The sequence below is a fragment of the Lynx rufus genome, unplaced genomic scaffold (genome assembly GCF_022079265.1).
Source record: "Lynx rufus isolate CCGP_SWC_20201006 ecotype Redwood Valley unplaced genomic scaffold, mLynRuf1.p SCAF_11, whole genome shotgun sequence".
Taxonomy (NCBI): domain Eukaryota; kingdom Metazoa; phylum Chordata; class Mammalia; order Carnivora; family Felidae; genus Lynx; species Lynx rufus.
Window position 1 is genome coordinate 11,011,602 of NW_025814825.1, and position 21,133 is coordinate 11,032,734.

The 21,133-nt window shown below is 41.8% G+C and overlaps 2 protein-coding genes across 2 annotated transcripts in view; one reads left to right on the forward strand and one right to left on the reverse strand.

Annotated features, from left to right (window-relative positions):
* LOC124507297 (basic proline-rich protein-like) lies at positions 1-889 on the reverse strand. The gene is made up of 2 exons (XM_047073696.1): positions 870-889; positions 1-790 (listed from the first exon to the last, which is right to left on the reverse strand). The coding sequence occupies exons 1-2, from the start codon at positions 887-889 to the stop codon at positions 1-3; spliced, it is 810 nt and encodes a 269-aa protein (XP_046929652.1).
* Positions 890-8,028: 7,139 nt separating this feature from the next.
* Positions 8,029-21,133, forward strand: part of TET1 (tet methylcytosine dioxygenase 1) — a 123,588-nt gene continuing 110,483 nt past the window's right edge. The window contains exon 1 of the mRNA XM_047072861.1: positions 8,029-9,936. Within this exon, the coding sequence (XP_046928817.1) occupies positions 8,029-9,936 (1,908 nt within the window). The remainder of the gene's footprint in view (positions 9,937-21,133) is intronic.

The following is a 21,133-nucleotide window of genomic DNA, read 5'->3' on the forward strand; positions in this document are numbered from 1 at the left end:
CTACTGCTCCGGGGGGCTGACCTGGCGGGGAGTGGCAGCGCAATCCGCTCCCGCACTGCTTTGTGCGCGCAGCCGCCGGCCCCTCGGCTCCCGGGTCTGCCCCCTGGGACAACCCCCTGCCCCGCCCCAGTCATGCAACTCTACCTGCTTCTCCTCTGTGGACCTTTGGGAAGCTGCCGCCCACCCCAGGGTCTCGGGCCCTGACCCTGCCAGGCAGCCGGTAGGTGTCCGCCCGGGGCCCGCTCGCGCCCCTCGTGCCCGCCGAGACTCTGGGCTCTCAAGTTGTGGGGACCAGCGCGAGTTGGAAAGTTTACCCGAGGGCTGGTGCGGGCTTGGAGCCTGGGGCACGCGCGCTGCCCTCGGAGCCGGCGCCGGCCAGTGGTGAGTTGGGGCTGGGGCAGAGGGCAGGGTTGCAGGGACCCTCACACCGAGGCCGGAAGGGGGTGCGAGGGGCGGTACTCGGCTAGGGCTGGGTGAGGGCCGGAGCTCGGCGTCCGCGGGTCCTCCGGGTCCGCTAGGGTGGGCCCACTCCCCGCGGCGACCCCCTGCCCCGAGCCGCTTGGGGCGCTTTTGTTGCGGGTGGTAAACAATGCTCCCGGCCGGAGGACGCGGCCGCCGGCCCCGGAGGCCCAGCTGCGGCGCTGGACGAGGGGAGCGGGGCGGGGGCGCCGCGGGCTCGGACCCCGGGCGCCGCCGCAAACCGGGCTTGGGGGAGGGCAAGTGTGCCTGCGGGGATCCCTGAAAGTGCCGGAGACTGATGCGCCTCGTAGGAGAGTCGCAGGTCTGGCTCCTTAAGGTGAGAAGGCAGAGTTAGGGCAAGTTGCGGGTGAGGAGCCCGTCCTGGCGCACAATCAAGCGCACCCCCAAACAGGGTTTCTCCCTGCCCCATGCTTGTGTAGGGGACAGATTTCTTTGGGAAACTATTGGCACTTCCCTCCCTGAGCATTTCGGGGAAGGGACTTCATAGATGAAACTTTAGAGTCTGACCCGAGGTGACCTGGAGTTACAGCGATCCGGGAAGTAGGGAATAGGGAGTAGAATTAGTGTTCTGTCAAAATGGCTTTTGAAAACCTCTTTTGGGCGCCACCGGGTTGCGGAGCGCGCCGGCGTTGCGGTCTGGTCAGTCCCACCCGCAGGGTCCGGGGAGCTGGCCCCCGGGGTGGGAGGTGCGCAGACCTGGGTGCCTCCGACCAGCGGTGCCGTCCGGGAGGGGCCGAGTCCCGGCCAGGGCCGCAGGCACTTCACGTGTCGTGGAGGGACGGGGCTGGATCTCTCTCCCTCTCCCCCTCTCCTCTCTTCCTCCCTTCCCGGCCCTGCTTCTCACCCACACCCTCAACTGATAGAGCTTCTGGAAGGGCTACTTGCAGTCCGTATAGTTCCACTAAAAGTGGTCAGGAGGTTACCGACCCGCCCCAGCAGCCTTCCACGTGAATGGGGAACCCAAATTGCGCATTTCTGACCCAATAAAAATGAATATATCACCAAGAACAAAAATTGCTTGGATTAGGAGTCTTTCCCCCGCCCCCAACTCCTCATTTTCCCAAATTAACCATTTTGCATAGGTCACCCCTGTGCCACTTCTCCCCGGTTCCACTCTCGGGCACCAAATGAGCTGCACAATACGTAATGGTAATAGCTTATGAAGAGATAAAGGTTAAGTGCTTCGAGACTTAAGCGAGTTAAAGATAAGGTGCACGGTCTAGTGTCCGCCCGGTGCGCTGCGCACCGCACCGGGATGAGTTGAAGGGCGGCGCTGTAGGGTAGCAGCCTCAGGTCTGCCCTGAACGAAATGTGCTCACCTTCCCTTCTCCTCCCCCTCCGACGATATGAAGTAAAATAAAGACGATGGTTTCTTAAGGCCCAAGATGCCAAATATATATGCATCTATACTCATGTATTTGGGGCTTGTTAACCAGTTAGGGCAAGAATTATTTAGAGCATATCAGGAATGTATGACCACAATTAAACAAGGGTGGTGCACCAGATAGGTGCATAGATAAGGAGATGCTTGGAGATTAGTCCGTATTATTTCCAAGAACTGAAAGACTTCGGCACTGTGATTTTGGGCGTGTTTCCTGATTTTACCAGTTTTGGGTTACACTTCCCTCCCCAAGTAAGGGATCTTAAATAGGTTGGTTGTCAGCCTCTGACAGTGTTTAAAGCCAGGTTATGATTTCGGTTAAACTTCAGAATCAAGATATTCTGGAGTTATTAGCACACACTGTCCCTTTCTCTTCGCACAGATTAGTAGCTCAGATTTACAACTCTGCGACCATCACTTACCATTATAATGAGAATTAACTATGGCACTCAGCTCTGGTTTTCCAGAATTGATGGGTCTGAGGTTTGGATCACCACTGTTTCTGCTCTTTGTTTCTCTTCCCTCTCCAATCTTCTTTATCTGGTTTGTCCATCCCCTCCCCCACTCTCTCTTTGCATCAATTTTTCTTTCCCTGCACAATTAAATTTCTTTTTTCTCTCCCCTAGGTCCTTTTACCTTTAGTCTTCAGCGTTCTGATCCCAGTTATCTTTTTTACATTCTAGCTTTATTACTACAAAAGTCTTCCCCTTAGTTTTTCGCCCACTCCCCCTTCCCCTTTAGACATTTTCTTCCTTCTTATGCTTTTTACTATTCCCAGTGTGTTTTATACTTTTCTTGTTTTTGGAAGAATCCTTCCATCTCCATTTTAACTTCTCCCTTCCCTTTTCTGTGGCTCTCTTAGGCCTTTTTTTTCTTGCTCTCTGCAGGGCAGCAGGGGTGTTTTACATATGGAAGGAGCCTTTGACTAAATCTGCTGGCATTCTAGTGAGTTTCCTTGAACAGCCTTTCCTTGTGCAGAGGGCTCTCACACTTCCTGTGGTAGAAGACTATCTAGGAACTGCAAGCCGCCCGCCCACCTCCTCTTCCTTTAGATGTAGAACTTAGTTGCTGGAGGAAACTAAGTCAGGTGGTGCCTTTTAAAAGAAATGTTGTAAGTCTTGTATTTCTCAGTCAAGTGCAGTAGCCTTTAAATTCTAAGGAGCTGAATGGAGTGACTCTGAAATCAGAGCTCCTTTTGCCTCCAGCCATATGAATGCAAATACTCACCACTTTTTTGGCCACTGCTGGTAGTGGGAAGGGTTGCAATATAATTTTAAATTGACATGCGGGCTGGATGGTTACATCAGTTCAGCCACTTCCTGCCCAAGGGACTTTGGGAGATCCAGGAGAAGGAGGAGGGATGGAGGTGGGAGAGAATTTTCTGACATGGTGCTGTTGTCAATATTGTCCTTTACAGACAACTGACATAGTTCATGAAGTCACTTTTTATTTTCTAGACCAGGGAATTACTTCAGTAATTATAAAAAAGGCCCTCTGTAGGGAAAGATTGAGTACTTAGTAAGCTCAAATAATATTGAGGAAAATACCTGATCCTATTTGCTCACCAGTTTGGTTAGGTTAAGTTTAAATTATTTGTGAATAATTAGTCAATCCTTAGACAGTCAAATATTTATTGCCTGCTCCTGCCACTTCTTCCCTCTGTCTTTAACCTTATACTCTCTACTTTAGGTTGACATCATGTCTTTTCATGTTTCAAATTATGTGTTGGCCTCTTGAATCTCCTACTGCTCTAGTCCTCTACATCAGAAGGATATTTTAGTAAAAAGAATTTTTATTTGTGGTGCCCTGCGGTGAAAAGATTTGTTAACTAATGTTTTATATCTCACAATTGTTGGGAGTTTTGTTTGCTTGTTTCATTTTGTTTTCTCTTCCAGGAAAATAAGAACCCACAGAATAGTATCAATTGCAAATAATTAGGACCTATGATCTGTATTTAATAACAGAGACACTATTCTCTTATTTTCTGCTCTGATTGTGTTATCCTATATCTATCTCTGTAGCACTCAGAACTCTTCAATATATTCTAGGGTAGAATAAAATTGATTTTGAGAAATATTGAAACGTCAATTTTCATCAGAAATGAAAAATGTAAGTGGAATTACTTTTTGGTTGTAAATATACCTTTTTGTAGGACTTAAGTACTCTATAATAAATAAAAGTAACAAAAAAGGGGGAAATGGAGCATTTAATAATGTGTACAGGTTAACAAGGAAAATAATTTTCAGGAGATCTGTGGGGATAACTTCATATTTAAATAGGAACCTATTTAATAGAATGGACTGCATTGTTTTTTCCCCCCACAAATTTCAAAAAAAGCTTGTTGCCTCTCCTCCCAGAGTTCAGCCCTGGGGATAACTTAGTTTATCACAAAAGAAGGTCACATTTCATCATTGGAGCCTTGGGTGATAAAATTAGGATCTTGTGGGAGCCCTTATTTTGTTTCTGATTGTCTATTTCTTTGGCTGGGTGGTACCCAGTGGTTTCTCCCCTGCAGTTGGGTTTTTCAGGGGTCATTGGCCTCTTTCACGATCTCATAAAAAGGCTGTTACCATTTAAAGAGACCACATCTTCCCAATCCATGTTGCTCATACCTTTTCCATTTCCTTGGCAGGCTCTTTTTCAGGAGATAAGGTTTGAATGGTAAACATTATCTTAATTACAAGGCTGAATTTCTAAAGCACTTTAATTTAAAAATATAAAAGAATATATGAGGCTGAGATCAATTTATAAACTACTTTCAAAGGCAGATCCCATGACACCTTCTGGTATATCCAGATTACTTGCCTACATAACGTGAATTTTAATTTTCGTGGCCTATTGCAATACCTAGATTATATGCTCCTAATAATTTTTTAGAAATGCAATCTTGATACAAGAGATAAAGCAAGCTTATACTGATATTGTTGAATTTCTAAAGAATGGAAAGGATTGCTTTTTGCTATCTGAAAAAACATCCTTATAAAGACTGCTGACTTTCTGGAGATTAGAATTGGAATGTCTTTTGTTTTCTAAAAATACTGGTACAAAAAGCAATGGTCTTTGGAGAAAATATCTAACAGTTTTTCACAGCCAAAAAATTAGTGCAAGCCAAAAACCTTTTTTTTTTTTAAAGGGGGAAAGCAGTAAGTTTAGATACCAAGAACTCCAGTATTCTCCAGTCTAGTGTTTGTATTTAGCACACATTTATCAAACTTATTTTTCTTGTAGTTAATGTTATCGCTGCCCATTTAAAAAGTCTGTCTTGAGGTGGGGACGGGGCACTTGCCTGAATGGCTCAGCCATCCTTAGCTGAGGTCATGATCTCTCAGTTTGTGAGTTCAAGCCCCAAGCCCCTCATGGACTCTGCACTGATGGCTTTGAGACTGCATTGGACTCTCTGTCTTTCTCTCTCTCTCTCTCTCTCTCTCTCTCTCTCTCTCTCTCCCCCCCGCTCATGCTCACTCAATGTCTGTCTCTCAAAAATAAATAAATAAACATTAAAAAATAAAGTAATTAAAAAGTCTGTCTTGGGGGAAAAATTAAGTAAAAAATCAAAAATCTGTCTTGGGGTGCCTGGCTGACTCAGTTGGTGGAGCTTCTGACTCTTGATCTCAAGGTTGTGAGTTTGAGCCCCACGCTGGGTGTAGAGATTTCTCAAAAATAAAATCTTAAAAAAAATAAGAAACAAAAAGGCTATCATTATTTCTTTTTAAAGTTTACTTATTTATTTTGAGAGATAGAGAGCGCAGGAGGGGCACAGAGAGAAAAATATCTTAATTTTTTTTTTAATGTTTATTTATTTTTGAAACAGAGAGAGACAGAGCATGAATGGGGGAGGGTCAGAGAGAGAGGGAGACCCAGAATCTGAAGCAGGCTCCAGGCTCTGAGCTGTCAGCACAGAGCCCGACATGGGGCTCACACCCACAAACCATGAGATCATGACCTGAGCCAAAGTCGGACGCTTAACCAACTGAGCCACCCAGGCGCCCCGAGAAAAATATCCTAAAGGCACAATGCTTTGACTTTAACTCAATGAGTGCTCTGGGGTCTTTTATTGCAGTGTGTAGCTTACTATGTGTTAGGTGATAACAGAAACAGAAGAACTAAATCTTGTTTTGCAGTGTATGGCAGACTGGGTTAAACTGATTCCATAATGATAACCATTTAGCTTATCTCTCTTTTTTTGTTTTTTGGAGTTATAAGCAGCCTTTATTTTTTTAAGTTCCCATTTATTATTAAACACCTAAGTATATGCCAGCACTATGCTAAGTGTTTATACAACTCATCTCATTTTATTCTCATGGTAACACAGTGAGGTGAGTACTATTATGCTTCCTATTCTATTACACATGAGGAAACTGAGGTATAGAGAGACTGAAGAATTTATCAGAATCACATGGCTAGTAATGTTTCTGAGCTGGAAACTGAACCCAAGTCTGCCTATTTCCAAAGTCCTTCCCCTACCTTCCCCGCTCCCTCCTCAACCTCACATAAGCTTTTCCTGTAGGAGCCCAATGATACCTCAAAACGACCTCAGTTCAGATGTAGAAACCTTGATTCAGTTAAATAGGATGTGGAAGGAACTAGCAGGTGATCACAAATTCAAACTCGCAGCTTTCTGATGGGGCACATCTCCTCTCTAGCCACTAAACCCACCAGTGTGTCCCAGGATTACCTGGATCAGATCAGTGCAACAAAAACAAATGCACAACTTGAGAATGATAGAGGGCTGTCAAGTTTTTACTTGGCCAAGTAATAACATTATAAAATAAATCTATCCCCACCTTTTCAAAAAAATAAAGGACTTTTACTTTTCTAAAAGAAAGGACATTTTAATGAGAGAAAACAGGGAGGCATTTCAGAGTAAGGAAGAGTTGTCTAAAATGAATAAATTCAACTTTATGGAAAAACTTTATACTGCCCTTTTTGCCCCTGATTTTGCCACAGACTGTTGATCACTTGGTTGCAGACCAAGTTTTTGGTAACTATTCTCCTACAACATATTTTCTTACAAATCCAACAACGTGTTAACTGTTAAAGAATCCTCATCAACCCAGCTGTCCCACTCTTGATTCTGTGATCTTTAGGGAATAGACTGATACATCTTGTATGGTGAGCTTCATTCTTGCTCATAGTTTGGTCTTATTTTGGGTTAGGGTAAGCAATCAAAGGAGACCAAAAGACAGTGGTAGCTCTTAGTCCCCTTTCATTTTCTCCTTTTTCTTGCTTACCTTTCAAATAATAGTTGCTTGCCTAGTATGCTTTACTGTTCTAATTATCTCATTTTCTCTTTATTTCCAATTTCCTTGCCTAGGCATTCATCATGAGACTTTTGGGATCCTTGGTAGAAGGGATTTAGAACCAGCAGTCTTTGGATTAAGTCGGGTGAAAGAGAAAAGAGGGACCTCATTTCTGGGTGTGGGCAGTGCCCACCACAATGCCTTCCTTATACATAGTAGGTACTCAACAGATATTTGTTGGACCCGTGAGTCTTATCTGTAACCTAATCTGTCAATACTAACTCCTAAGATTTTATGCCATTTTTGTGTGCATGTGTAAAGCTTAAAATTTGTAGATTATTAATTGGAATGTGGTATTAATATTACTAGATCTCCGAGTAGAGTTTCTTGAATTATATAAACTTCTTCCTCTGGTTTTACCAGATGATACCTCATCTTGTGTGGTGATATGCTGAGGAAAGATTAACAGATAATTTTTTAAGTATCCAAAATTTGTAAAGATTGGGATTTGATCTTTAAACTACATGTACCTACAGCAATTGTGGTTTCTAATGTAGAATAACCCACATGCTTACCCTGTTCGTAGAACTTCATCAGCTAAATCAGTTGTCACAGTAATTAAAGGAGCTTTATTTGTGAATCTGGGGTTTAAAGGATATGTTAGTATCTTTTGTGTTTATTATATTTTTCTTTTGCAGTAAACATTCTCATTCCCAATTTTGATTAATAATTGTTAGTATTTTATTTCGAATGGGAGAATACATAGGAAAAAGACTCACTTCCAATGTTTTTTTTTGTTATTTCAGACCAAAATTTTGTGGGCTGAACTCAACCATGGTACATTCAGATTCTCCTCAGAAGCGAGACTTTCCAAAGGACCAATGACTCTGTTCCTTGTGCCCTTTCATTTATTCCTACTCTGTAGCTATGTCTCGATCCCGCCATGCAAGGCCTTCCAGATTAATCAGGAGGGAAGATCTAAACAGAAAGAAAAGCAGCCAACTGAAGAAGACATCTAAGCTAGCCAATAAAAATGTGGCATCAGTCAAGACTGTGAGCCCTGGAAAAGGAGTAAAGCAATTAATTCAAGAAAGAGATGTTAAGAAAAAAATAGAACCCAAAACACCTATGCCAGTCAGAAGCCTTTTGACAAGAGCTGGAGCGGCACGAATGAATTTGGATAGGACTGAGGTTCTTTTTCAGAACCCAGAATCCTTAACTTGCAATGGGTTTACAATGGCTCTCCGAAGTACCTCTCTTAGCAGACGACTCTCCCAACCTCCAGTGATCATAGCCAAACCTAAGAAAATTCCACCTGCTAAGCATTTAGAAAAGCAACATGAATGTGATTGTAATGTAGTTACTGACAAAGGAGTGAAACACTCAGAAAATGATTCAATTCCAACCCAAGTTCCCCTAATTGCTCCTGATACAGAGAATCTAATTGGTGTACAAAATGCATCTTTAATTGAAGGTGAGAGCCAAGAGACAACCCAGTCTTGGTCCCAAAAGGTGGAAGATACCAAAATAAATATCTCCACTCACAGTGGTCCTGCAGTAGAGATCCCTTCTGGGTCATTGGAAGGGACACATGGTGGTGAAGGACTATTCTCTAAAGAGACATTGACTGATACAAGTGATTCCCCTAGAATGTTTGCTCAGGACACTCTGTGTGCTCCTTTGCTCCAAAGAGCAGCCCTCAAGGTTACTTACGAAGGAAACTCCAGCATTCAGTTAGAAGATTTGGGTTCACGAGTAGAATCTCTTAAGCTATCTGATTCTTACCTGGATCCTATCAAAAGTGAACAAGATTGCTACCCCACCTCCAGCTTTAATAAGGTTATACCTGAATTGGACCTTAGAAACTGTTTGTCCATTGGTGGGTCAATATATCCTACCTCATTAATAAAACTCCTCTTGGCAAGCTCTGAACAAGAAACGCTTGGTGCTAAACCAGATAATCAAGAGGTACTCAAAGCTACCCCAGATCAACAGGCAATTCCTGCTACCACCCCTGTCCTAGGACAGGCTTTTAGTGCTGTCCCACATCAATGGGAAGTTCCTGGTGCTAACCCAGTACACAGAGAGGCTCTGGATGAGACCCCAGCCCCACCAGAGATTCCTGGTGCTATTCCAGTCCAAGGAGAGGTCTTTGGTGCTATCCTAGACCAACAAATCCTTGGGATGGGTGGCGGTACTGCCTCAGACCCACCTATCTTTGTTCCTGCTCCGCTAAACCCAATTGCTACCTATAGTGTTCTCCCAGAATGGCCTGAGCCCCAGAGCACTGTTTCATATGGGCTTGAGGTCCAGGGAGCAATGCAGATTTTGCCTTTGGGCTCAGGTCACACTCCTCAGCCATCATTAAACTCTGAGATAAGTTCGGTACCTCCTGTGATGACTATTAGCAATATAGAAAATCAGAAGCAGGTTCATATAAGCTTTCTGCCAGCTAACACTCAGGCGTTCACCTTAGCCCCTGAGAGAGGACTCTTCCATGCTTCACAGGGCATTACCCAACTCTCCCAGGCTGGTCCCAGCAAATTGGAAGGAGGGAGCTCCCAGATCAGCGTGACCAGCATGGTTGACATCAATACCACAGTGGTATCTAGGCCAGGTTCAATTGCCAGGGCCTCCCCTTCCTCCTATACAACTTTGCTACCTACTTTGGAAAAGAAGAAACGAAAGCGGTGTGGGGTGTGTGGGCCCTGCCAGCAGAAGACCAATTGTGGTGAATGTACTTACTGTAAGAACAGAAAGAATAGCCATCAGATCTGTAAGAAGAGGAAATGTGAGGAACTGAAAAAGAAACCATCCGTCATTGTGCCTTCGGAGGTAAGTAAACGTCCCAGGGGCTGGGAGACGCCTGTAAGACTTTCATAGAGTGATTTGTGCAGAACACTTTACTTTGATAAAATGCTATATTATCTATAAGAATGTATGGATCTACCTGAAATATGTCTTGTGCAGTGATACATTAGCTTATTTTTAGAATTTGTCTCACAAAACTAGAACATAAGATTTTACATTAAAGGATTTGATGAGACAGAGCAGTGACATGAAACATGGTTTTGCAAAGATTTCCACTTTGCCTTATTTTGGCTGGTTGTGTGTCTTTTTTTGGAAGTTACAGGTTTAACTTAAATTTAAATTAACAGTGGAACATTCATTAACTCCCTTGCAGCTTGAGGAACCAGAGGAGTTAAACTTCTTTTCTTTTGAAAGAATAAAATGGTCGGTATCGTTAATTTTGAAAATTTGCCTTGAAGGTGAAACAACAATAAAGCTTTCATCGCACCTTTTGGTAGGTGATTTCCACTTGCTCTACATATCTCATGTGGTTAGGATTAAATGGTCATCAGAAGTTAAAAAGAATTTGTAAACTCTAAAGTGGTACATAAACCTTAGTTCTCATTATTACAGTTGATGAACCTAAGGCACTAAAAGTATTGGTTGACTTAGACTTTATTTAAAGGTTTTTATGGAACTTGGTTAATACTTAAACTTGCTTTTCAGACCTTTAAAACACATGCCAACTTGGTGTTTTATGATTTTTAGATCACTCACTTGAAGTTATGCTTATTTTGTGTCTGCTGTGAATAAAGGTATAGTAGAAGAGATTAATTTTAAAGTATTGTGAGCTTAAATTTAAGTTAGTCTTTTCTATTTCATTCTTATCTATCCAAAATGCTGACTTTCTATTTGACCCATTGCAAACAAGAGATCAGACATTTAACCAATCATATATTGATGGGCATTTAAGGTGTTTCTTTAAATTAAAAAAAATTTTTTTTAATTAATTAATATTTTAATTTACATCCAACTTAGTTAGCATATAGCACAACAATGATTTCAGGAGTAGATTCCAATGATTCGTCCCCCATGTATAACACCCAGTGCTCATCCCAACAAGTATCTTCCTTAATGTCCCTTACCCATTTAGCCCACTCCCCCTCCAACAACCCTCTGTTTGTTCTCTATATTTAAGAGTCTCTTATGTTTTGTCCCCTTCCTTGTTTGTATATTATTTTTGCTTTCCTTAAAAATTTTTAATGTTTATTTATTTATTTTGAGATAGAGAGCGAGAGTGAGCAGGGGAGAGGCAGAGAGAGAGAGGGAGAGAGAGAATCCCAAGCAGATTCCACAGTCTATGCAAAGCCCGATGTGGGGCTTGTGAATCCATGAACCATGAACTCATGACCTGAGCCAAAATCAAGAGTTGGACGCTTAACCGACTGAGCCACCCAGGCACCCCTAAGGTGTTTCTAAAATACTCTGTTATTCCAAGGTCACCTGGGTGGCTCAGTCAGTTAAGCATCCTAGTTCAGCTCAGGTCGGGCTCTGTGCTGACTGCTCAGAGCCTGGAGCCTGCTTTAGATTCTGTGTCTCCCTCTCTCTGCCCCTCTCCCACTCACACTCTGTCTCTCAAAACTGAATAAACGTTACAAAAATTTTTTAAATAAATAAAATACTCTGTTATTCCAAACCTTACTGCAATGCATAATTTTTACTCAAGTCGCTTCACACATGTGGGAGTGGCCAGCAACCTGATGGTTTACAAACTTACATGGACAATACCTAGCAGCAGCAATATCTTACAGCAGAGACCTCCCTCATAAGTTCCTGATTTGTAAGATTGCCAAATGGCATCATTGCCGAAGGTACTCACTCTGTCTCTGATAGGTGTAAGTGAATTTGTTTTCTTTTTTCCTAGACCTGCTCCTCTTTTGTCATTACATATTTGGTTTAATGGCTTACCGTCTGCATTGTCACCCCAAATGGAAAATTCAGTCATCATTGATCCCTTCCTCTCCCTCTTCTAGATTTCTTGTTTATGAGATCTGAGCACTCCTTCCTCTCCATTTTCTTAGCCACTTCTATAGACGATGCCTTTATCCCTTATTGGGACAATTTCAGTGTTCTCTCTCTCACAGCAAGTATTTACTGCACTTCAACTCTGGGTTGTGCACTGGGGATATAGTTGTAAGTGTACTGGCTAGCAGAGAAGTCAGGATGTTGAACAACCTCTCCTTAAGCACAGTCTGAGTTTTCTTTCTAAATCCCTGATGATTCTCTTACCTAAATACATTTAGGGCTCTTCTGTATGTGTGATATATCTCACTCAAAACAAAACAAAAATAGAGCAAAGCTTTTGGTGCCTGCCAAGTATAGGTGAAGCCTAGTTTCTTAGCATGAAATACAAGATCTTCAAGATCTTGACACAGCTGACCTCTGTCTTGTTTGTTGTCACTGCTTCTCATATTAATCTTGAAGTTTCAGTAGTATCCAGCTACTTGTATTTCCCCAAGCTCACCATGTGTGTTCCAACTTCAGTGTCCATGTTTATGGTACACATTCTTCCTTTCTCTATCTGACAAGACTCCATCCATTCACTCACCCCTCACTGTGCAACAACTATTTGTGTGTGTTCCCCAGGTTGTTTTTCTAGTGCCTGCCTAGACTTGGCATGGTGATACGTGCTAAATAAGTTAAATGATAAGACAATATAAAGCAGGGGCACCTGGGTGACTCAGTTGATTAAGCATCTGACTCTTGATTTCGGCTCAGGTCATGATCTCATGGTTTGTGGGTTCCAGCCCTGAGTCAGGCTTGCATTGGTCTCTGCTGATAGCACAGAGATTCTCTGTCTCCCCCTCTCTCTTCCCCTCCTTCACCCACGCACTCTCTCTCTCTCTCTCTCAAAAATAAATAAACTTAAAAAAGAGGGGGGGTTGCCTGAGTGGCTCAGTCGGTTAAGCGTCCAACTTCAGCTCAGGTCATGATCTCGCAGTTCTTGAGTTTGAGCCCCACGTCGGGCTCTGTGCTGACAGCTCAAAGCCTGGAGTTTGCTTCTGATTCTGTGTCTCCCTCTCTCTCTGCCCCTTCCCTGCTCATACTCTGTCTCTCTCTGTCTCTCAAAAATGAGTAAACATTAAAAATTTTTTTTTAAAAAGAGAGAATATAAAGTATATAATTTGATAGCTATGACATAATGTATACACTGTGCAACTATTAGCACAAAAGCCATCACCTCCAAAAATTCCTTTGTGCCCCTTTGTAGTCCCTACCCCCTCCCTGCACCCTTTCTGTTTAGGCAAATAGTATCTTTTGTCACTATAGATTTTTTATTTTCTAGAATTTGATATAAATAGAATCATACAATACATACTCTATTTTTTCGGGGGGGTGTCATAGGACAGTTCCTCAGGATTCGTCCTTTATGATGCTTTTACAAAGTGCAGATCACTTATTTTGTAATTTGAGTCTGTTTAATGTTTCCTCATGATGAGGTTTGTGTTATACATTTTTGTAGGAATGTCTTCTTATCAGGTGGGACATGATGTCAGTTTGTCCTACTATTATGATCTTATTTTTTTTTTAAGATTTATTTATTTTGAGAGACAGACTGAGGTAGAGCATGAGCAGGGGAAGGGCAGAGAGAGAGAGAGAGAGAGAGAGACAGAGGATTCAAAGCAGGCTCTGCACTGACAGCAGAGACCCTGATGCAGGGCTTAGTAGACTCATGAACCCTGAGATCAAGACCTGAGCTGAAGTTGGACGCTTAACCTACTGAGCCACCCAGGCACTCCTATGATCTTAATTTTGATCTCTTGCTTAAGGTAATATCTTCCAGAATTCTCCATTGTAAAGTCAGTAGTTTTCACTTAATATACTTAATGAATATCTTATAGGGAGACTGAGACTTTGTAAATATCCTGCTATCCCTCAAACTTTTACCCCTAGTTTTACATTTATTAGTGAGTTTTGCCTGAGGGCTGCCAAATAGTGATTCTGTTTCCATCATTTCTTCTAAATCTGTTAGCGAGCTTAGCTTTCAACTCTAAGAGATTTTCCTCCTTTTTTTCAAGATTTTTATTTTTAAGTAATCTCTATACTTACCTTGGGGCTCAAGCTTAGAACCCTGAGATCAAGAGTCTCATGCTCTACTGATGGAGCCAGCCAGGTTCCCCCATTTTGTTTATATTCTTTAAAACCACATTTAAAAAAAATGTTAATTTATTTTCATAGAGAGAGGGTGCACACAGGGAAGGGGTAGAGAGAGGGAGAGAGAGAATCCCAAGTAGGCTCGGCGCTGTCATTGCAGAGTCTGACAGAGGGCTGGATGCCCTGATTGGTGAGATCATGATGTGAGCCGAAATCAGAGTCCAACACTCAACCGACTGAGCCACCCAGACACCCCTGTTGATATTCTATTTCACATTTCCCCCTATACTTGATATTCATATTTTTTGCTCTCTCTTGCTCTTCCCCTCCTCCAAAAGGTCACTTTTATCACTGACAAAGCTGATCCTGAAGAATGTATTATGTTGTCCTTACTCTGGCAGTAGATAGATCTGCCCATCCAAAAGTGCTGGAGAGGCAGAGGAGAACATAGGGAACACTTCTCTGAGGGAAGTTCATTCTGAGGGAACAAACAACAATTGTAAACTCTTGTTTCTGGTTTCTTTGCTTAATATTCAGTAATGTGGCTTATAGTTATTCATTTTTATTGCAGTATGGTGTTCCATTGTATGTTTATATCACAATACATTCATCCATTCTACTCTTTTTTTTTTATAATATTAGCAAGTGTCTGTTTTTTTAAATTTTTTTTAATGTTTTTATTTATTTTTGAGACAGAGAGAGACAGAGCATGAACAGGGGAGGGTCAGAGAGAGGGAGACACAGACTCGAAGCAGGCTCCAGGCTCCATGCTGTCAGCACAGAGCCCAGCACAGAGCCCGACATGGGGCTTGAACTCACGGACCGTGAGATCACGACCTGAGCCGAGGTCGGATGCTCAACCGACTGAGCCACCCAGGCGCCCCTCATCCATTCTACTCTTTTTTTTTTTTTTTCAACGTTTTTATTTATTTTTGGAACAGAGAGAGACAGAGCATGAACGGGGGAGGGGCAGAGAGAGAGGGAGACACAGAATCGGAAACAGGCTCCAGGCTCCGAGCCATCAGCCCAGAGCCTGACGCGGGGCTCGAACTCATGGACCGCGAGATCGTGACCTGGCTGAAGTCGGACGCTCAACCGACTGCGCCACCCAGGCGCCCCTCATCCATTCTACTCTTAATGAACAGTACTGCTACTGTGCACATTATCATGAATGTCTTTTGGTGAATATATGTGTGTGTTCTATTGTGTATTCCTAGGAATGGAATTGCTGGGTCATAGACTATGCAGATGTTTAGCTTTCGTTATTACTCAACAGCTGTGGTTGTTCAATTAAGACTCTTCATCAGTCATGTATAAGAGTTCTACTTGCTCCACATCCTTGTCAACATTTGCTATTTTCTGTCTTCTTTAATCACTTTGTTGGATGTGTAGTGGTATCACTACATAGTATTTTCTTGATAACTAATGAAATTGAGCTACTTTTTAGTTGCTTCTTAGCCATTTAGATAGTCTTTGTCCATCTTTAAATTGGTTTTTCTGCCTTTTCATTATTGGTTTATAAGAGTTTATTATGCCTTTTTAAAGTTTATTTAAGAGTTTATTATGTTGAAAAAAAATTTTTAGGTTTATTCATTTATTTTGAAAGAGAGAGTGTGCACAAAAGTGGGGGAGGGGCAGAGAGAAGGAGAGACAGAGTCCCAAGCAGGCTCTGCACCATGAGTGCAGAGCCCCTTGGGGGGCTCAAATTCATGAACGATGAGATCATGACCTGAGCAGAGATCAAGAGTTGGAGGATTTAACCTACTGTGCCACCCAGGCACCCCCATTATGTTTTATTAATAAAAAAAATTTTTTTTTAATTTTTGAAATATTTTTATTTTTAGGAGAGTGCAATCAGGGGAGGTGCAGAGAGAGGAGAACAGAGGCTCTGAAGCAGGCTCTGCACTGACAGACTGACAGCAGTCAGCCCGATGTGGGGCTCGAATTCACAAACAAACTGAGATCGTATCAGACGCTCAACCCACTGAGCCACCCAGGCACCCCTATCATGCTTTTTTTTTTTTTTTAATTTTCTTTTTAATGTTTATTTATTTTTGAGACAGAGAGAGACAGAGCATGAATGGGGCAGGGGCAGAGAGAGAAGGAGACACAGAATCGGAAGCAGGCTCCAGGCTCTGAGCCATCAGCCCAGAGCCTGACGCGGGGCTCGAACTCACGAACCGTGAGATGGTGACCTGAGCTGAATTCGGACGCACAATCGACTGAGCCACCCAGGCGCCCCCCCCATCATGCTTTTTAATGAATGGAAAATTTTAACTTCAATGTTCAACTTAACAATGCTTTCTTTCCTTTATGTCCTGTTTAAGAAAATTTTGTCTATTTGGGGCTCCTGGGTGGCTCAGTCGGTTAAGCATCTGTCTCTTGATTTTGGCTCAGGAAATGAACTCGTAGTTTGTACATTCAAGCCCCACCTCAGTCTCAGTGCTAACAGCACGGAGCCTGCTTGGGATTCTCTCTCCCTTTCTGCCCCTCCCCTCCTCAAAAATAAATAAATAAATTTTAAAAAGTCACTTTTTTAAACTTTTCACATTTAGATGTAAAGTATATCGGGAATTGACTTCTGCGTATGGTATAAGGAGTCAAGATGGATAATTATTTTTTTTAAGTTATTCTTTAAAAAAATTTTTTTAATGTTTGTTTATATTTGAGAGAGAGAGAGAGAGAGAGAGAGAGTGTGTGCCTGAGCACTGGTAGGAGGGGCAGAGAGAGAGGGAGACAGAGAATCCTAAGCAGGCTCCAGGCTCTGAGCTGTCAGCACAGAGCTGATACAGGGTTTGAACTCTTGAACTTGGAGATCATGACCTGAGCTGAAGTCAGATGCTTAATCGACTGAGCCACCCAGGCACCCCGATAATTTTTTTTAATGTTTATTTATTGTGATGAAGAGAGAGGGAGAGAGAGAATCTCAAGCAGTCTCCACACTAGCAGTGTAGGACCTGATGTTGGGGTCTATCTCATGAACCCATGAGATCATTACCTGAGCTGAAATCAAGAGTCTACGTTTAACCAACTGAGGCACCCAAGTGCCCTAAACAAATGTATATTTCAAAAACAGAATTGTTAAAAAAATTTTTTTGTCTAAAATATACTTAGCATTTGCCATTTCCCAAAAAGCTAGCTACTATTGCTTTTTTTGGTCATAGATCACATTTTTGTCTCCCACAAAGAATTGTTTTTATTTGTCAACAAGGTGGTTAGATAGTCTCCGCAGAGATATCTTTTGGTTGAAATATAAAATGTTATTTTTCTGCCAAATTAGTTCAGGTTACTGTCTGAACAGTCCAAAATGCAAATAATTAAAACCACTAACTTTATAATTCATAGGCATCTAGGATTTTACTCTTGGCTGGTGATACCTCTGTGTATTTGTAATTTAGCATTTTATGACCTATGCATTACCCTGTTTGTTTGATAATGTTACAAGTAAGGAAAAAAAAAGGAAAGGGGGTACTTTTTTAGAGGCAGAGAGTAGGTGTTTGGCCAGACTACACTTTTGCAAATAATTTTTAGTGTGTACAAAAACAAAAGTAAACAAAACACAGCTGTTTGTTGATATGTTTCTGAGCGCAGGGTATTGAATTATATATCTGTATCCTAATGGTTGGGGTATAGTACATCACACATTTAATTAACATTAATTAAATCAACAAGCAGTTGTTGATTTATTTGGCTGCCAAATTGAAATAATCTCTTGTATTTACTCTAGTTAATGATTTTTTTCCCAAAGTATTGAAGGGTTATTATATGTTTGGTCAGATTAAATAGCAGTATACTAGAAAACACTGTAAAATGTGCCGTTACCATGCTATCTTCTTAGCTAATGCATATTCTCTCTGGACGAATAACAATACCCCCATAAGTTATACTTGCAAAGCTTAAAGTCCAGTAGTATTGTATGATACAAATTGAGCCACTGACTGTCCACTATTTTGTGAATAGTGTGGTAACAGTCTAGTTCCAGAGCTATCATTTCAGAATTGGCTGACATATTTGTTTTATTTTATTTTATTCATTCTAGTGGGAGTGAGGTGGGACAAGCCTCTCCTGGCTACCGCTTTTTTAGTATTTATAAACAGTCGGAACTCATTTTGGTTTATGTTGTATACGGCATATGGAACAAATTTTTGCTACTAACTCCTTCAATTGAGGGCAGATGTTGTATGTCCTTAAATATGCCTTTAAGGAATCTCTTTGGATCACTACTGCGGCTTTGGTAGCATATCCAGGACAGAGCTGACTGTAGGGAAAAAACCCTTTGGTGTCTAGGATCCTTGCATGTGTAAACGCCAACTATGTCAACAAAACCATGGTGACCTTGATTGATTCTGACCTCAGGTGTTAGTTTCCAGAATCTTGTCAATATGGTTCAAATCTTACTTGCCATTTTGTGTATATCATCTTAACCAAGAAGGAAAGTGTGTGGAACTGGAGAACACCTTCATCTAGTGTTGGCATTATCCACATTATACTATTATATGATAGTGAGCACCATAGTATGGTACATGTTCACTTTACTACAGAACTTAACTCCATAGTTCCTTTTGTTGTTCAGACTCTTGGTTTTCATGTTCCAAAATAGTATTTCAAGAGTTCATGATTTCAAAGCTGCAACAGTCATTCTCTTTATAAAGTAGCCAGTCATTGTTGCACTTTGATACATGTGGTACTTGTGTTACCAGGAGAGAGGCGAGCTCTTCTCTTTTAGATTATTAATCTGATAATGAGATTCAGTACTCAAGTCATGAGTATCCAGAAAGCTTGGCTAATTATCATCAGCTCTTCAGTTGACTATGAAGGAAACAAAAGAGAAATCTTGCTTTTCTTCCACTTTAATTATGTTCCGTTAATACTCAGTCACAGGGGCACCTGGCTGGCTCAGTCAGAAGAGCATGTGACTCTTGATCTCTGGTTGTGAGTTCGAGCCCCATGTTGGGTGTGGAGATTATTTAAAAAATAATAAATAAACTAAAAAAAAATATTGAGTCACAGTTCTTAAAAGAAAGTCATAGAGGTGCCTGGGTAGCTCAGTCAGTTAAGTGTCTGGCTCTTGGTTTCAGCTCAGGTCATGATCCCACAGTTCCTGAGTTAAAGCTCCATATCTGGCTCTACACTGTCAGTGTGGAGCCTGCTTGGAATTCTCTCTCTCTCTCTCTCTCTCTCTCTCTCTCTCTCTCTCTCTCTGCCCCTCCCCCACTCAGACTCTTCTTTCTCTCTCTCTCTCAAATAGACTTAAAAAAAAGTCAGTGTTCCCCTACAGAGAGAAAAGTGATTAGAAGTGAGATGTTTAAATTACTTTAAAGCCCAAGCCTAGGATTTAGCAGGTACTGGCACATAATAATTGCTCAATAAATGTTTGGCAAACAAATGATTCAGTTAATTAATGAAAGAATGAAATCTTATAAAAAATGTAAGACTTTGAAAAAAATGGGAGACACCTGGGTGGCTCACTCGGTTGCATGTCCATCTCTTGATTTCAGCTAGGGTCATGATTACAGGGTCATGGGATCCAGCCCCATGTGAGACTCCATGCTGAGCATGGAACCTTTTGGGGATTCTCTCTGTCTCTCTCTCTCTCCCCACCCCCCACCTCTCTCCCTCTCTCTCCTTCCCTCCCTCTCTCCCTCTCCGTCTCCCCCTCTGCTCCTCTCCTCTGCTCATGCACACCCTCTCTCTAAAATTAAAAAAATAAAAATGTTAAGACTTCAGTGTATCTCTAACATAGCAATGTATCTTTTTATTTTTTTAATTTATTTTATTTTTAAAAAGATTTTTTTTATTAACTAATCTCTACACCCAACGTGGGGCTGGAACTTACAACCCCAAGATCAAGAGTTGCTTGACACCTATAGATAGGTACATATAGGGTATAATGATGATTTGCAATGTGCTTTTTAAACATTTTATTTTTTAAAGTTTATTTGTTTTTGATAGAGACCGAGCATAAGCGGAGGAGGGGGGAGAGAGAGAGAGAGAGAGACAGAATCTGAAGCAGGCTCCAGTATCTGAGCTCTCAGCACAGAGCCCGATGGGGGGCTCCAACTCATGAACCGTGAGATCATGATCTGAGCTCAAGTTAGATGCTTAACCAACTGAGCCATCTAATCACCCCTGCAGTGTGCTTTTGAAAAAGATACATTGGGGGCGCCTGGCTGTCTCAATCGGTTGAGTGTCTGACTTTTGATTTTGGCACAGGGCAAGCATACTCTCATGGTTCCTGAGTTCGAGCCCCAAGTGTTGGCTCTGTGCTGACAGCAGGGAATCTGCTTGGGATTCTCTCTCAAACTCTCTGCCTCCCCCTCCCCACTCTCTCTCTCTTTCAAAATAAACATGTTAAAAAAAAGTGAGGGGACAGCGCCTGGGTGGTTCAGTTGGTTAAGCCTCCAACTTTGGCTCAGGTCATGATCTCTAAGTTTACGAGTTCGACCCCGCATCAGGCTTTTTGCTCTCAGTGCAGAGACCACTTTGGATCCTCTGTCCCCATCTCTCTCTGCCTCTCCCCTGCTTGTATGCTGTCTCTTTCTCTCAAAAATAAATATTGGGGCACCTGGGTGGCTCAGTTGGTTAAGCTTCCGACATAAGATCAGGTCATGATCTCAAGTTTTGTGGCTTCAAGCCCTGCGTTGGGCTCTGTGCTCAGAGCCTGGAGCCTGCTTCAGATTCTGTGTCTCCCTCTCTCTGCCCCTCCCCTGCTCACACTCTGTCTCTCTCTCTCCCTCTCTCTCAAAAATAAAAATAAAACATTAAAAAAAATTAAAAATAAATACATAAATAAATATTACCAAAGAAACCCTGTTAACTAAAAAAAACCAAAAAACGTTTTAATTAAAAAAAAGGAAGTTTAGGAGCAAGAAAAAAAGAACTATAATTCTACTAGAGGTAACCCCCATACATATATTGGTTTATGGCATATATGTATAAAAAATTGAGTATTTTTTCTGCATTAAAAACACATAGTTGAAGTCAAATCAGGTAAATGTGTTTCTTCTCCTTTTTTCACATTTTCCCTTGTAATTAAAATTTTGTAAAGACTTAAAAACTGTGAAAAATAAACTTAACCCTACTAAAT